This window comes from Crocodylus porosus, unplaced genomic scaffold (genome assembly GCF_001723895.1).
Source record: "Crocodylus porosus isolate Cpor-Errol unplaced genomic scaffold, CroPor_comp1, whole genome shotgun sequence".
Lineage (NCBI taxonomy): Eukaryota > Metazoa > Chordata > Crocodylia > Crocodylidae > Crocodylus > Crocodylus porosus.
The window spans coordinates 35,452,173-35,469,002 of NW_017728909.1; the positions used below are offsets into that span (position 1 = coordinate 35,452,173).

At 46.3% G+C, this 16,830-nt stretch overlaps 1 protein-coding gene across 1 annotated transcript in view; it reads right to left on the reverse strand.

Moving 5' to 3' along the window:
- Positions 1–1,068: 1,068 nt before the first annotated feature.
- The window catches only part of CDC20B (cell division cycle 20B), a gene marked incomplete at its 5' end in the record, with an annotated part of 75,706 nt that continues 59,944 nt past the window's right edge, over positions 1,069–16,830 (reverse strand). Inside the window, 3 exons of the mRNA XM_019531696.1 lie at positions 1,069–1,957; positions 15,034–15,151; positions 15,852–15,977. Of these exons, the coding sequence (XP_019387241.1) occupies positions 1,794–1,957; positions 15,034–15,151; positions 15,852–15,977 (408 nt within the window). The remainder of the gene's footprint in view (positions 1,958–15,033; positions 15,152–15,851; positions 15,978–16,830) is intronic.

Here is a 16,830-nt window from a genome sequence, read left to right on the forward strand (position 1 = left end):
GAAAACCAGGATCCTTAGTAATTATGAACAAATCAGCTTCTCCCTTACTATGACTAGTGTGAGTATGATAAAATAACCTCAAAATAAAGAAAAAAAAAGTCTTAGGAATATATGGGAGAAAATAATTGATTCTACAATTGACTGCTATTAGTATTTTCCTTTTCAAATGTGGGGGAGGTGAGGAATCACAGATTTGTGTATCTATTTTATACACCCAATAAATAATAATAATGTAATAGTAGAAGACAAATTCTGAATTAATAATTTCATGTTCTTAGACATCAGCCTCTCTGTAGTTATTTTCATTTTCATTGCAAGCGGGCTTATTTTCCAACCTGCTTTGAAGCAGACCACAACAGATGGCCACTAAAACCAGAAGTTTGACACTATATGACACTTATTATAAATGAACAACCTTTGAAGCCCCTTTGAAATCTGAAAAACGTAACTCGTGGTCTCTCCTTCCCTACAATCAGTTGTCACATGATTTACAAACAGCAGAGATGTATGAGAACTACAGCTGTGGCTGTTACAGATGTTACCTGCCTTTCCTTAATGTCATGTAACATCCGCAATCATTCAGCCACAGCTGAAGTTTCCATGGGCTGATTTTTAAACCACTTGCCTCATCTCCCAGTCATTCAAATTAGTCACAGCAACTATGCAGAAAAGGATATGAGTATCTCTTCCAACAAGATGCTCTGCTCGGGTCTTTCTGAGAAAAGAGGCAATCAGGGTAACTCTTTGGCCCATTCCTAACCCATTGTTACATATGCTTTTTAATAAGGAAAGAACTCCATAACAACTCGGCCAAATCCTGCAATCTTCATTCTGCTTTTAAACTCTCACTAAAAATCAAAGAGATTTTGCCCCAGTAAGAATTAAGTCGTATTCACATAAGAATGAAAACTATACTAATTGAACTAAATTGTGGCCCCCCAGAGATAACACTCAAGTCGCTACAGCCTGACCCAGAGGATCAAAAGGCTTGTATTGTCCATTAATCAGGCACAGATAGCCTAAGACACACTGACCAATCAGGTCCATACAAAACACAGATTTGGTACATGGTTGTTGTTAGGTATTTATTGTTTTAGACATACAGAGCATTTTTTGAAAAACAGCACTGAAATTGCCTCAAGAGCCAAAGATCAGGTGGTTTTCTCATTAAGTAAACCAGCAGTATCAGGATAATTAATAAAGAATTCTTCTCCTTGGAAATACAAATTGCCTGCAAATGCAGGGGATTGGCCTCAGTGGCCCAGGAGACCCCTTCCAATCCTATGTTTCTAGGTACCTACTCTTGGACAGATTCTCTCTTGAGACAAGATCTGCTTCATACATCGAACAGTTTGATTCTCTCTGTCAGTATCTACCACTCCTAGCTCTTCCACTTGCCAGAGCTGAAGGGTCAAAGTCCCCACACTGGAGCATGGTCTTTGATGGGGGGAGACTCAGACTATATAAAACTTCATACAAGGACTATAGTTATAACAGAATTTGAGTGAGTTGTAAGTGATGCAGAGCCCCTGTGCTGGCACTCTGCACAGGAGTGATTTCTATCCATAATTACTAGTTTGAAAGAAAATAAATTTGATGTTATTCGTCAGAGTTAGATTTCCAGCTCAAGCATGGGCAGCGCAGGCTCAACAACATTCCATGATGCAATGACAAACTAATTGGAATATTGCTTTTTTCTGAACAATTGGCATTATCGTTTTCCATGTTTCATGTGGAAAGAACACAAATTTTGTGTATTACTGTAGTGGTTTTCAAAAGTCAGTGGAAAGAAGTCACCACAATGTCCTAGAATAATCCCCCTGGATGTCGTCTCTTCTATGCCTGGTTTCACTAGACTGGAAGAATTTCCACACACAAGCCATTCCATCAGCTGCAAGAGAAATGAACCTACTACAATCTGGGCTCAGTGCTACTTGCAAGACTCTTCCTTTGTGACCTACAAAACAAAGCAAAAGAACATTTATAATCAATCCACTGGGAAATGCATGATTTTAAAAGAAAAACTGTTGCCATTTTGAAAATCAGCCCCCCATTGTAAGGCCTGGTTTACTCTAATGATAGCTATACAACTCGCTGGATAGGATGAACCTTTTGGCTGGGTCAAGTCTGTGCTCTCCACCAATTTTTCCCTAAAAGCTCAATACAAATTTTACTTTGTATTAAGGATCATATTTTAGGGCTCTACAAGATTCTATGACCCTTTTCTCTCAAAGGAGAATATTTTATCACCCTGTCTTAAATCTGGACCCTTGAGTCTCCACTTCATTTAAAATATGTGTCTAATCTGTGCTTAATAATGTCTCATCACTGACCTTTCCCATTTGGCTTCCTGTGCTTCTTCAGATATTTTGCCTATAATCCAAGAATCATGAGTTAATGTCTCCAACTTCTGAGGTATTTGCAGTATGAAGGTCTCTTACCAGTGACTCTGCCTAATGACTTATTGGAGTCATAGACTGAGTGTATCCACAGTTGTAGTACAATCTATGGGGGACAGGTTGTGAAGCTCTGCTGTGGCCAATTTGTCCCACTCCACCAGCAACATGAGAAATTAGATAACTTAGTTATGCAAAGATCTTATAATGTGGTCACAAAGCAGGGAATCTGGAGAATGAACTGGAGAAGAAGACAGGCCTAGCATTAGAATTGGTCTTAGGAGACCTGCATCCAATTCTCTGCTCTGCCCCATGATTCCTGTATGACCTTGGAAAAGCCCTTGTGGACTAGATCCTGTTCTTCCACTTAATGCAGTGTTTAAGCATGTAAGTTACTAAGGATCCTGCTTTGGCCTATGCAGCAGCCTGAATTCCATGAAGGCACCAAAATTCATAACATGTCTCCAGTTTTCCCCTGTGAGTCTAAACTTGTCCCACTGCAAATGCTTGGAAGTGATTCAAGGCATCCAACTCCATTTTCCCTCTGTTGCAATCCACTTTTACTGTAGTAGAGGCACAAAAATTCACTTAAGTCCTCTAAAACTATAATCAGTATAAAACTGACTAGCAACGCTGCTATCCACTTCTGCTGAGTAACCTGGTAGATAAGACACTGGCTCAAGATATGGGAGACCCAAATTCTAAGCTCACTTTATCCCTCAGCTCTTTGGAATCCAGCTCTCCCACATCTCAGGACAGTGCCCTGGTCCCCAGGCCACAGGTTAAGCAAAGCTATGGGCACCTGCCACCTCTTCCCTCTCCCTGTCCCTCCCCCACCCTCCAAAGAAGCTGGACCAGTAAATTCAAGAGACCAGTAAAATAAATAAGAGGAAGCCTGACTGTGACTCAGTGAACAATACTGCTCTGGGAAGGAGACCCCCTTTCCCAATATTGTATATGCATTTTGCTTTAAATAATGATTGGTCAAGATGTATAAAGAGTACTGTGACAGAGAACAGGCTTCTTCACCTGGTGCTTCATCTGTTTGAAAGATCTCACCCAGCAGGGCTGAAATATGTGCCCATACTGTACTAATTGGAGAGCTGACTAATGGTAGTCCTAATACAGCACTTCTTCCACCAGAAAATGCCAGTTGGGAAGCATTAGCTAGAATCCTTAACAGGAAGAAGTGTGCACCTGAATTTAAAAAGAAGAAAGTAGTGGATTGGGAGCAGTGAACCTCAGGGTCTCCATCTTTTCTTTCAGAAAAATAAAACTGACACATGTAATACTATTAAGCATTGTACATGCCTCCCACACTGCTTTACAAGATGCTAGCCTGCTTTCTGTACTGTCAAATCTTGCCTGAAATCACACACCACCCATGACACCTCTCATCATATTTCCACCTTATAAAAAAGGACAGAGTGGGCATACTAAACACCGATGACACATTTGTTTTCCAATCACCCTATCCATTATAGCCCTCAGTCCCCTCTCACTTTCAGTGACGCAACTCTATGGGGCCAAGTTGTGCTCTATTTTACAAAAGTGTAACCTAGAAGAATGCTGTTACAGTGACATTACTCCAGATTTATATCATTGTGAGGGACATAAGGGATGCAGCTGATATTAAATAGTTATTGGACAACATGCATAAATAACATTGGAGGAAGGCTCAGAATCCAGGACTTGCTCAGCATTGCTCATCTCACTTGGCCACAGTTAGGCTGCTACTTACTTGCTCTCTTTTTGGCCTCATGAATCTTTATCTCTTCACTAACCAGCAGGCCAAACAGTGGCTGAATGATGCTGGGATATAGAACAGCTGGGTTCAAACCTTCTGAAGCTATGGAGGGATGAGAACAAATATGTCTCTCAGATCTTGGGAGGGTGTTTTAGCCACTAGGTGATTTATAGAGAGCATGCATTTATTTTAACCTGAAGTCAATGTTACTGTCTGTCAGGTAGACAGTTCAGGTACACTGGTTCAGGTAGGTATCTCTCTGCTCAGGTCCTTAACTTGTCTTATTCTATATTAAATTCCTAACTAAATTAAAAAATATAGAAAGCCAGATCCAAATCAATCTCCATCTCCAAGACAGTTTTCAACACAATTACCATGCTCACAAAAAGATCTAAATCAACCCCATTTCAGAAGCTTCAAAAACACGTGAGTTCATTAGATGCCTCAATTTTGGCCTATTTGTTTCCTGTGCACATACACTTCAACTTCTGAACCTGGCTAAGAAGCAATCTGAGTCAAGCACCTGGGTGCCTAAATCCCACATAAGTGCCATTGTATCCAGAGGAAAACTGGAAGGTACCTAAAGTCCAGCTAAGTACTGAATCTGTCAAGTATACACAAGACTCACCTAAAACCAGCAGTCATGGCCACTCTCACCCAGAAGAAACAGTGAAGTCCACTCTTGAAAAATAGCTTAGGGGTTAGAATGCTGACCCGTAAAATGGAAGGCCTGGCTTTAGGCTCACTTCACTGTGACCGACCTCAAACATACATATCCCTCTTCCCAAAAAAGTGCCCTAATGATCAATATATAGTATAGGCTGAGTGTGGAACTCTCCTCCACACCTGTGGCACTGGCCTCTGGACAGCAAGGAATTTAGGATGCACTGGGACAGAAGGAGAGAAGGCAACAAAAAGCTTGATTTTGTAGCCCAGTGAGGAGTGCAGTCCCTTAGGAAATGGGAGACCGGGATGATGATCCCTGCTGCCAGGAGCCTATGCATTTTACATTAGCTAGTTAAATGGAACCCCTAGCATCAGGGTCTAGAACACAATCTAGTGGCTTAATGTGATGGGATTTGAGTCCTTCAAGCTGAGGAGGGCATAAAAGTGAGGTCTACCACTTCCTAGGCAAGTGGCCTAACCACTAAACTACTTTGCAGAAATGGGGAGTGCCACCACCACCATCACTTGTGCTTCCAAGTAACAAAGACCATGGGTGCGGCACTTTGCAGCGAACCCTTTGTACTCAGTTTGAGTTGAATGTCTAGGTCATCTAGGACCCTCCCTTCTCAGCACTCTGAATCCTGAGGTTATCAAAGTACCTAATGTGCAACTCTTCAAAGTGCCTACACACTGAGGAGAAGGAGTTTAGACACATCCTTGTGCCTAGCATTTCTTAGTGGATAGCTCCCTGGTCAGCATCTAGGGGTAATCACCTAACAGAAATTCTTTCAAAAACAATTCGTATCTAGCCCAGAGTGCCCTATTTGCTGGAATGTCTCACAGGGCCAAGTAACTAGTAACAAATTAGAACAGACCTAATGCTAAATAGTAAGTCACTTGGCAGGGGCTATATGGTGGGAATTTTACCCAAGGCTGAATCCTAAGTGTGACCTCATCACTAATTTGTTTTTCATTACAGGATAGCAATAACATTCAGGCCATTATTGATTATAGAAAAGTGAAGCCTGAGCACTCCTAGGCTGAGTGGGCTTGAGTTTGCACAGCAGAAGATTCTTAACATAATCTCCTTGACAGAAGGAAGAAAGTCCAAAATGTATCAGTTTGGTAACATTTTAATATGAAGAGCTTATTTGCCAAAGTTTTGGGGAGATTGAAACTCCCCTAATATTTACAGATTTGGGTTCATTCTTTTGGAGGAAAGAAAAGACAATATGAATATCTCTTCAGTTTTCCAATCGAGCCATAGGACCAAGCTATCAATTACTCTCACAGCTCTGCTTAGCAGAAGGACACAAAGAATAAACTCAATATTTGAAAAGTGAGCTGACTTCCAGTTACTGTTCTGGTATGAAACTACCGAATACCAAACAATCCAACTCCAAATTAATCCAATGCTGGATAAAGGTGATTATCCCTCAGATGAGATTCACAGAATTTGGCAGGACAGGCTTCTAAAAACTAAAACCCAATGATTTTTCTGTGAATGTCTTTCTTGCGAAACTCATGTGGTTAAGGGAATCTCTGACCAACCTAAGAAAAAATCAGAAATTATATTCATAGCCTTTTTTCTGAATATATATTTTGGTCCAATAACATTACATTTTCCTACTCTGTATGTTCATTATAAGGTGGGCAGAATTTAGTCACTTGTGTCCCGGCAGAAGGTTCTAGTTAACAGGTAACCGGTCTTCATGATTAAGAAATTTGTTTCCATTACATAACTTTAAAACTGAATAGGAAAAGAAGTCATAACCACAGTACTGATAACCACAGTATTATAGCAAATAACTTGTGTGATAAGTGTGTCATGCTTAATATGCCAAATTTTAGCCAACTGTGGATTTTAAACTTCATTGCAGAACAACAAGAAAGATGTTTTTACCTCCCTGCCTGCCATCTGACACCTCCAGGAAAGGAATTCTACCTCATCTACACCTCAAAGAGTTACTCAGCACAGCTCACAGAGCCTGATGAAGGGACTTTGATCCTGAAAGCCTTCAGAAAAAGACAATTTTCTTGCAATTTCCCAGTTGGTCTAATAAAGGTATCATTTTGGAACCAAGAGGTCTAGTTTTTTGTATGTCTTCATGCTTATTATTACACAAAAAGTTAAAACAAATTTAGGCTTAATTTGCAAGGATATTCAGATTATGTACATATTTTATTCAATTGAAAACATAAGAAGTCAAATAGTAGTTCTTATGTTTTTCTGGAGGTGAGAGTTTTTCTTCCACTAGGGAGGAGGTTCTCCTCAGCCAGACTGACTGACCTGCTCTACCAGGCTTTAAATTAAGCCTGCCAGGGGATGGGTGAATAACCACCAATGCAAGCCCACTAGGCAAGTACTGCATAACCAGCAGGTTAGGGCACCCAAGGAAATCCACACCTACCCCAGCCCTGGAACACTGTCCACCAGGGAATGCAAGGAAGCTCAGGGCCTCCAATGGGACACTTGCATGTCTGTACACCAGTGCCAGGAGCTTGGGAACCAAACAGGAGGAACTAGTCCTCCTGCTAAACAAGAAAGATTATGATCTCATAGGGATAATGGAGACCTGGTGGGACTCCACCTATGACTAGGCCACAGGTATGGATGGCTATACCCTGTACAGGAGAGCTGTGGAGAAAAAAGGGGTGGGAGTGTAGCTCTCTATGTCAAGGAAAGCTACGCATCCCTGCTAATGGACACTGGCACCCAGGGAGGACATCTAGAGTCCCTCTGGGTTAAAATATGTGGGGAATGTGGCACAGGGGATATCATGGTAGGAGTCTACTACAGACCTCCTAACCAGAAACAAAAAGCTAGAACAGGAATTAGCCAGGGAACTGGCTGAGACTGCATGCTCTCGGTGCATGGTTGTTATGGGAGACTTTAAGTACCCGGACATCTGTTTGGCCCAGGGAGCGGCGTGAGATGCCTGTCACACCCCCGCACCTCAAAGCCCCCCCAGGAGCCCCCAGCAACTGCGGAGCACCCCGCCAACCCCCAGCAGTGCCAGAGGTAAGCGGGGCCCATGGTGGGAGGGACATAGCCCAGCTGTGGGGCAGCTGAGTGGAGCTAAAGAGGGCCTCGCCCCTTCCCGGCTCCTACTGCACCCAGCCCCCCAGGGAGCCACGTGACCAGAGGCTTGTGAATAGGCCACGCAAACAGGTGTGCTTCTGGACCCAACACGAGTTAGCATGGGAGTTTGCACAGGAGGGTGAGCGGGAGGGCCTGAGGCCCTGCCAGTGAGCCCCCTAGGGTAGACAGTCCCAGCCGCAGTTGGCCTACGAGCAGCATCATGAGGATGGGCACACGTCGCAACCTGAGGGTCCCTTCAGGGTCTGCAGCCCTCCCCTCTGGCTCCTCAGAGGCCTCCACCCAGACAGAGCCCATGGTTCTGGGCTCCACACAGATGGAGCCTCTGGCTCTCAGCTGCGGGGACTGCCTGACACTTTTTCAGGCTCTGGGGCCCGGGAGCATGGCCACCTCCCCTTGCGGGGTCTGCTCCCTACTGGGGTCTCTGGCGCGCCAGCTGGAGAAGCTCCAGGCCACAGTCCAGAGACTGAATGCCATCAGGGATGGTGAACAGGAGATAGACTCCTACTACCAGGACCTTCTCCCCCTGCAGGCGGAGGGTAGACCAAGGTCTCCTTCCAGGATGAGGGAGGACTCAGGGACCTCCCATTCTGTCCAGCCAAGGGGTTGGACCAAGGTGGTCAAGGGCCCCAAGGCCCACTGCATCAAGGTCCCTGCCCCGCTGGAGCTTTGCAACAGGTATGAACCTCTTGCAGCCCCAGCAGAGCTTGCCAAGCTGCCAGCTCCTGCAGGCAACACAGGCTTAACTGTAGCTACCACTCCCGCTCTTCCTTAAGACAAAACGCAAAGTGTTTGCCATGGGAGACTCCATCCTGAGAGGGACTGAGGGGGCAATCTGCTGCCCAGACCCCTTAGCCCGGGAAGTCTGCTGCTTCCCAGGAGCCCAAATGCAAGATGTTACAGAGAAGATCCCTGAGCTCCTCTGGCCCACTGACCACTACTCTATGCTCCTTATCCATGTGGGCACAAATGACATGGCTCAGAGCAATCCCAGATGGGTCATGAAGTGCTACAGGGATTTGGGAGCAGGGCTTAAGGGGTTGGGGATGCAGGTGGTGTTTTCATCGATCCTCCCAGTTTTGGGCTATGGGCTGAGAAGGGAGAGGAGGATCAAGGCAGTGAACCAAAGACTGCAGCGCTAGTGTCATCAGCAAGGCTTTGGCTTCCATGACCACAGTCTGCTCTTTGAAGACAGAGGCAGTGAGCTGCTAGGAACGGATGGCCTCCACCTCTCTCCGCTGGGGAGGAGGCTCTTCTCAGCCAGATTGGCTGACCTGCTCCACCAGGCTTTCACCTAAGCCTGCCAGGGGATGGGGGGACCACTGCCACTGCTGGCCCGCTGAGCAACCCTTGCAAAGCCAGCAGGCCAAGGCACTTAAGGGAGCCCATCCCTGCCTCAGCCCTGGAGCGACCTGTAGGCAAGGCAAGGGCCCCAAATGCCAGGAGCTTGGGGAATAAACAGGAGGAACTTATCCTCCTGCTTAACACAAATAATTATGATGTCATAGGGATAACGGAGACCTGGTGGAACTACTCCATCTATGACAGGGCCACAGGTATAGATGGCTATACCCTGTACAGGACAGATCAAGTGGACAAAAGGGGCAGAGGTGTAGCTCTATATGTCAAGGAAAGCTACACATCCCTGCAAGCCAGCACTGGCACCTAGGGTGGACTGGAGACCCACTGGGTTAAAATCAATGGGGAACACAGCACAGTGGACACAATGGTGGGAGTCTACTACAGACTCCTGGCACTCTGGTGAAGTGCCCAAAGATTAGAAGAAGGCCAATGTGGTACCTATCTTCAAGAAAGGGAGGAAAGTGGATCTGACATACTACAGGCCCAACAGCTTGATCTCTATCCTGGGGAAGGTCTTAGAAAAGATTATCAAAGAGGCCATTCTGAACAGACTAGCTGATGGCAACATCCTGAGGGATAGCCAGCACAGGTTTGTTGCAGGTAGGTCTTGCTTGACAAATCTTATTTCCTTGCTTGACCAAGCTTATTTCCTTTTACAACCAGGTAACCTATCACCTGGACAAGGGAAAAGAACTTGATGTCATAATTGACCACAAGATGAACGAGAGCCTTCAATGTGACACTGCTGCTAGTAAAGCGAGCAAAATGCTGGCTTGCATCCATAGATGCGTCTCAAGAAAATCCCAGGACGTCATTCTCCCCTTTTACTCAACCTTGGTGAGGCAGCTGGAGTAACTGCATCCAGTTTTAGTCTCCACAATTCAAAAAGATGTGGAGAACCTTTGGAGAGTGCAGAGGAGAGCCACACACATGATCAAAGGACAGGAAAAAAGACATTATGAAGAGAGGCTGAGAGCCATGGGACTCTTCAGCCTGGAAAAGCACAGGCTCAGGGGTGATCTGGTGGCCATCTATAAGTTTATCGGGGTGCTCTCCAGGATCTGGGAGAACGTCTGTTCATCAGAGCGCCCCAAGGGATGACAAGGTCGAATGGTCACAAACTCCTCCATGACCGTTTCAGGCTGGACATAAGAAAGAACTTCTTTACTGTCTGAGCCCCCAAGGTTTGGAATAGACTGCCACCGGAGGTGGTTCAAGCGCCTACTCTGAATGCCTTCAAGAGAGATTTGGATGTTTATCTTGCTGGGATCCTATGATCCCTGCTGACTTCCTGCCCTTGGGGCAGGGGGCTGGACTCGATGATATTCCGAGGTCCCTTCCAGCCATAATGTCTATGAAATCTCATGCGAAGAGCACTCAGCCAAATCAGTTCAGTTGCAAAGCTTCCTCATGTGCATGGACAAACTCTACCTGACTCAAGGGGTGTGTCCAGACAAGCACGCACGTGCCTCTTGCCCCGTCTCAAACCCCTTTTGAGCAGCAGCTGGCAAGGTATGGGGCCAGGTAGGGCAGCAATCGGGGGACTGGGGTGGGGCATGTAGGCCTACCGGGGGGTGGGGTGATAGCCCCTGCAGCCCTTTAGCTAATCAGGGATTATTCAGTTTTCCAATAGGGAACACCAGAATTCCTGCTAGGGAGGCCAGTGGCAGGACCCTGCCTTCTCAGAGCTGGCACCTTGGACTCAGCTGGCTGTGGCTGTCATCCTGGCCAAATAGGGCCAGGAGGACATGCTTTGACAGTTCAAAGCAGGCCACCACACCTGGAACATCTTCTGGGCAATAGCTGCCCAGATGGCCGGGCAGGGGGCACATGTGGCAGTAGTGTCACACAGAGGCCAACTCTGCAGCCACAGCCCACTTGTAAGGGATGGAAGGCTGGAATCACCACCAAGGAGGGGTACTCAGCACTGGTCCATGCCTGCAGGAAGCAGATCAGGACAGCCAAGGCTGCAACTGAACTCCATCTGGTTTCACATATCAAGGATAATAAAAAGTCCTTTTTCAGATATGTAGGGAGTCAGAAAAAAGCAAGGGTAACATTGGACCCCTGCTGAAAAAGCCAACCTGCTTAATGAGTGTGTCCCAGGGGCACAGGACTGGAAAAGGGAGACGCCTCATTCAGAGGCAAACCCCAGACCAATGTAAAAAGAGAAAAAAAGTTTCCTGTTGCAGGGGCCTGGAGGAGCACCCATATCCAGCTGGAGCTGGGTGACATCATGAGGAGATGCCACCTGGTGGAGGTAAAAAGCAGCTTCCAAAGTACCAGAGGCAGGACGCCAAGGAGCAGAGGAGACTGCGGGGTGGAGAGCGTCCAGCCACTGTGACCATCAGCAGCGGTGGCAGCAATCAGAGCTGCAGAAGATCCCTGAGCTGGGTAAGCCCGGCAGGGATCAGAAGAGTCAGCAGGAAGACCGGCAGCGGTGGTGGCAGCCAGAGCCGTGGGAGATGCCAGAGCCGGAGGAGACAGATGGGGACTGAAAGAGCCAGCAGGGAGGCCAGCAGAAGCTGAGGCAGCAGAAGCAAAAGATCCCCGTGTGAGAGAAGTCAGCAGTCACTACAGCGATAACCGGTGTGGAAGCCCTCTTCAAAGGCAATGGGTGTGGTGGCTCCAGGGTGGAGGTGGATGCTGGAGGGAAGGGGAGAGACACCCCAGCTGGGGTGAAGGCACGAATCCCAACCCAGAGGGCGCGCTAGCCTAGGGGCGTTAGGGGCCAGAAGGATATGGAACTCTCCCCATGGGTCCTCCTCTTCCTGTTTCTCCCCCTTTTGTCATGCTCCCCCTGCAGTCACATTGTTAGTTTCCTTGTTTTGTTTCATGTCTGGTCACCTTAGGGTGACGGGTTTGTGGTGAGGGTATTGATTGTGTTCCCCTTTTAGGGTTTATCTATTTTAGTTCCCTGGTGAGGCAAATTAGCAGGAGCTCTTAGCACCAGGCCAGGGTAGCTGGGACTTCATCCAATGGTGAGAAACAAACCACATGAGAAGGCAGTGAAAGCCAAGGGCTTCAGACTTAGACGGCTCAGGGCATCAAAGAAGACAAGCCCAAAGGCAGAGAGTCACCAGACCCTCCAGGTCCATCCAGGGCCCAGGGTACTGATCAGCAGGAGTTGTGTGGACCAGGGAAGATATCAGCAGGGGATAGCTGTGAAAAGATCTGGAGGCCCATCTCAAAGGGTGGCACAAGGTCAGGGTGTAGGGGAGGTTGGAGCCCCATGAACGACTGCTGTGATGCATGACAGCTCTGCAGGCATCCTCAAGGGGGACCCCCTCCACTGAAGGAACATTCAAAGTCATGGCAGGAGAGTTTTGGGGTCACCCTGAAGGTAACCAAGGCACCCTCTGGGGTCTGCATGAAGATCCCTGGTGAGCAAAGCCAGTGACCACCCTGCCTAGCATGATGTGGGATGGCCAGGGTGAGGGTGTATTTATATCCAGCATTGGTGTAGACCCTGTAAAGGAACACCTTGAGAGGCTGGACATCTTCAAGTGAGCTGGTCCCAGGAATTACAGGCCAATGAGCTTGACCTTAATTCCTGGTAAGGTTCTGGAGAAAATTATCAAAGAGATTCTTCTTGATAAGCTGGCTGATGGCAACATCCTGAGGGACAGCCAGCATGGGTTTTTCAGAGGTAGGTCTTGCCTGACCAATCTCATCTCCTTCTATGACCAGGTGACATATCACCTAGACAAAGGTGAAGAGATTGACATCACATATCTGGACTTCAAAAGCCTTTGATCTGGTGTCCCATGATCTCCTTATGGGAAAACTGGCCAACTGTGGCCTTGGCTACACCACAATCCAATGGCCGGAAAATTGGCTCCGAGATCAGATTCAGAGAGTAGTAGTCGATGGAAACGAATCATTATAGCACTCTGTGACCAGTGGTGTTCCCAAAGGCTCTGTCCTTGGATCGGTTCTCTTTAACATCTTTATCAACAATGTGAACACTGGTGTCAGAAGCGCACTGGCCAAGTTCACCAATGAAACTAAACTTTGGGGCATAACATCCACACCTGAGGATAAGCTAGTGATCCAGGCTGACTTGGATAAGCTTAGTAAGTGGGCAGATATAAACCTGATGATGTTCGATACCAAAAAATGCAAGGTACTCCACCTGGGGGAAAAAAACCCGCAGCACGCTTATGGGCTCAGCAGTGCTACACTTGCTAACACCACAGCTGTAAGAGACTTGGGGGTCATGGCTGACCACAAAATGAACATAAGCCACCAACGTGATGTCGCAGCTGGTAAAGAAAACAAAACCCCGGCTTGCATCTATAGATGCTATTCAAGTAAATCTCAGGATGTCATCCTCCCGCTGTACTTGACCTTGGTGAGGCCTCAGCTGGAGTATTGCATCCAATTCTGGGCTCCACAACTCAAGAAGAATGTGGAGAAGCTTGAGAGAGTCCAGCCATGCACATGATCAGAGGGCAAGAGAACAGGCCTTATGATGAGAGGCTGAGAGACACGGGACCTTCAACCTGGAAAAGCGCAGGCTCACAGGTGACCTGGTGGCTGCCTATAAGTACCTAAGAATGTGCATCAGGATCTGGGAGAATGTCTGTTCACAAGAGCGCCCCAAGGGATAACAAGGACCAACTGTCATAAACTCCTCAATGACAGTTTTAGGCTGGACATAAGGAAAAACTTCTTTACTGTCTAAGCCCCCAAGGCCTGGAATAGACTCCCTCCAGAAGTGGTGCAGGCACCTACTCTCGACTCATTCAAGAAACAATTGGATGCTTATCTTGCTGGGATCCTTTGACCCTAGCTGACTTCCTGCTCTTGGGGCAGGGGGCTGGACTTGATGATCTTCAAGCCCTAATATCTATGAAATCTATGATATCTATGAAGTAATTGCTGAGGCTGAATGTAAATATAATTAGTTATTTTCCAGCCATGCTAATGTCTCTTCCCAGACTATTTCTCAGAGATGGACAAGGCAAAGAAGGAGCAAAGAAGAGCACTGCTGCTAATTTAATGCTTTCAGTAATAGATGAGGGGAGACAAGGAAGGGCAAGCAGGATAAAAACACTTGTAAGGACAGAAATGTATTCCACCTATGTGACATTTGGATATTTAGATTTTATGCAATATAACTTAGAAAAGAAAATCCGCCTCCACACTCACTCCCTCAGGCCACATCCATACAGGCATCAGTGCCAGGGGTAATATGGCCACCATATCTTCATAACCATACATTTGTGTCCTCCTTGCATCCTACCCTCAAGCTGACTTCCTTGCCTGCTCCCCTGTAAGTGGCTTGAAATCAAGTCACAGGCACACAAAAGTGCACAGGCTACAGGGACAGCTGTAGCTTCCAGTTGCTACCGTACCACCAGCAGAACTGCATAGTTGCCAATGACAACAAGGTTTTTTACTCCCCTCACCGCAAGTTTTTTTGCCTCACCCTAGTTACGCCACTGCATTGATCCAATAAACTGAACCACTCTACAGTTCCTACACTGTATATATCTACAAGTCCCACATATGCCCTCAAGATAAGTCTTCTGAGGAATCTGTTTGGTATACAGGCCTTCTACCATAAGGATTAATTTTGTCCTAGGATTGAATTGAGTCCAGTAAAACAATTGATGATTGAAAAGGCTGACTTTTAAAACTTGTTTTATTTCTTCAGCTTTAATAAATAACCACAATGTATCTGTGTGTAAAAATAGATTCAATAAAGAGAAAGAAAGCACGCTTGGTGAGACAAACTAGCTTATTGAAATACTTACCAAAAAGCTCCACTGAATTTGCAAGCATGGGATACTTCCATATCTTGATCTGATTCTTAGGGAGACCATGTCCAGTCACTAGCTCATTGGTATTGGGTAACCAGAACAGGGAGCAAATCTAATGCAGTTTAAAAGATCGTTTTAGTTTTCAAAGAGGATCCATATGCATCATTCAATAGGTTTTAGAAAATGTAATTCATAAATGTCCAAAACATACACATTTCTGCAGAACAGCAGGAGAATAGTTACATATTTAGAAGGATCATTTGATTTCCTTGAATAGCAATTTAGTCTGAGTACAACTGCATCTAAACTACAGCTAAATCTTCAGCTGATGTGAACTGCATAGCTTCACTGAAATCAACAGAGCTATTCTAGTTTATACCAGCTTAGAATCTCTAGCCCTCTGCCTCCTAATATTCAGACTACAGGGATTGATCCGTGTTCATTGATTCACCACACCTCCCCACTACTCCAAGTACCTCAGGCCTCTTGGGAACTCTGCTTTTCCTACATCTTTCTTTTCTCACCAAAAACTGCACTGCCAATGAGAAAAGGATGATAGAGAGCAAGTAGCCTGGCTCTTAACTCCTCTCTAATCAAATTAAAAGTTGTGATGAGACAGAAGTGGTGGATAAGAATAAAATAATAATAATTGATCATGAATCCAATCAGATATAATAAGATGGAGTACAGTATAAATATATGTATAGCCAGGACACTGCAACCCCAAACACAATTCTTCTACTGAAGTCAATGGGAGTTTTGTTAGAGGAGTGCAGCCTTACAAGACAAGGGCAGGTAGCTCATGATTTCACCTGAGATTTTGTTTCTGCAGTTTTGATGGTTTTCCCACTGTTTATGTCCCAGACACGTAAAAGCCCATCCTTCAATCCACCTCCAGTGGCAAGGATTTCAGACTGCCATGGACACCAGTTCATAGCCTGAAGAAAAGTAAATAGATACCATGCTAAAACAGAAGATTAAAGGAGATAGGAAATGTAATATATTTCCTTTAAAAATAACTTGGCGAAATGCAGTGCAACAAACAACACTCAATGTACCTACTTCTGTTCACTTCTTTCCCTTTTAGGCTAAGTACAGACAGTCAAAAAGCCCAAGGTTGAATCAGTTTAATCTTTGCGGGTTAGTCTAAACTACATAGATTGACCCAATAAGCAAGTAAACAGACATTCACTTTTGATTCCGGAAATGCAGCCACTGCCTGTAGTGGCCCAGGCCAGAAGCCAGCAGGCATTAGAGCAGGCCTCCCAGCCCACTGCCACTGCTGAAGGGAAGGGAGGAAAGCTAGGAGAGAAGCCCTCAGAGGCTTCTCCCAGATCCCTGCTCAAGTGGAGAGGATGGGCATGGCCAGGCCCTGGCCTGGCCCACTGAGGGTGTGCCTGGAAAGGGGTGAGGGGCAGAGGGAAGTTCTCAGAGACTCTCTCCCCACCACTTGAACTGAGAGAGGGGCATGGCCAGACCAGTATCTGGCCATGCTGCCCCTCTCTGCTTGAGTGGAGGGCTCCGAGGGCTTTCCCCTTTTTTGCTTCCCCCCACCAGGCAGAACCAGGCTGGGGTTCAGTGTTAGGGTTTTCCCCACCACCCCCTTCTCTGCCAGCTGAAGCAGTGATATTGCCCTGATTATGGAGCAGAGTGGGGAGGCAGACACTGCTGTGCTGGAGCAGACAGCACAGCACAGGGCTGCAAAGCATTGTGGGATGTTGGGGGACTGTGAGTTAATTTGAATGGGAAGGGGATCTGGGACAGAAGTTCCATAAACTGTTTTGACCTAAA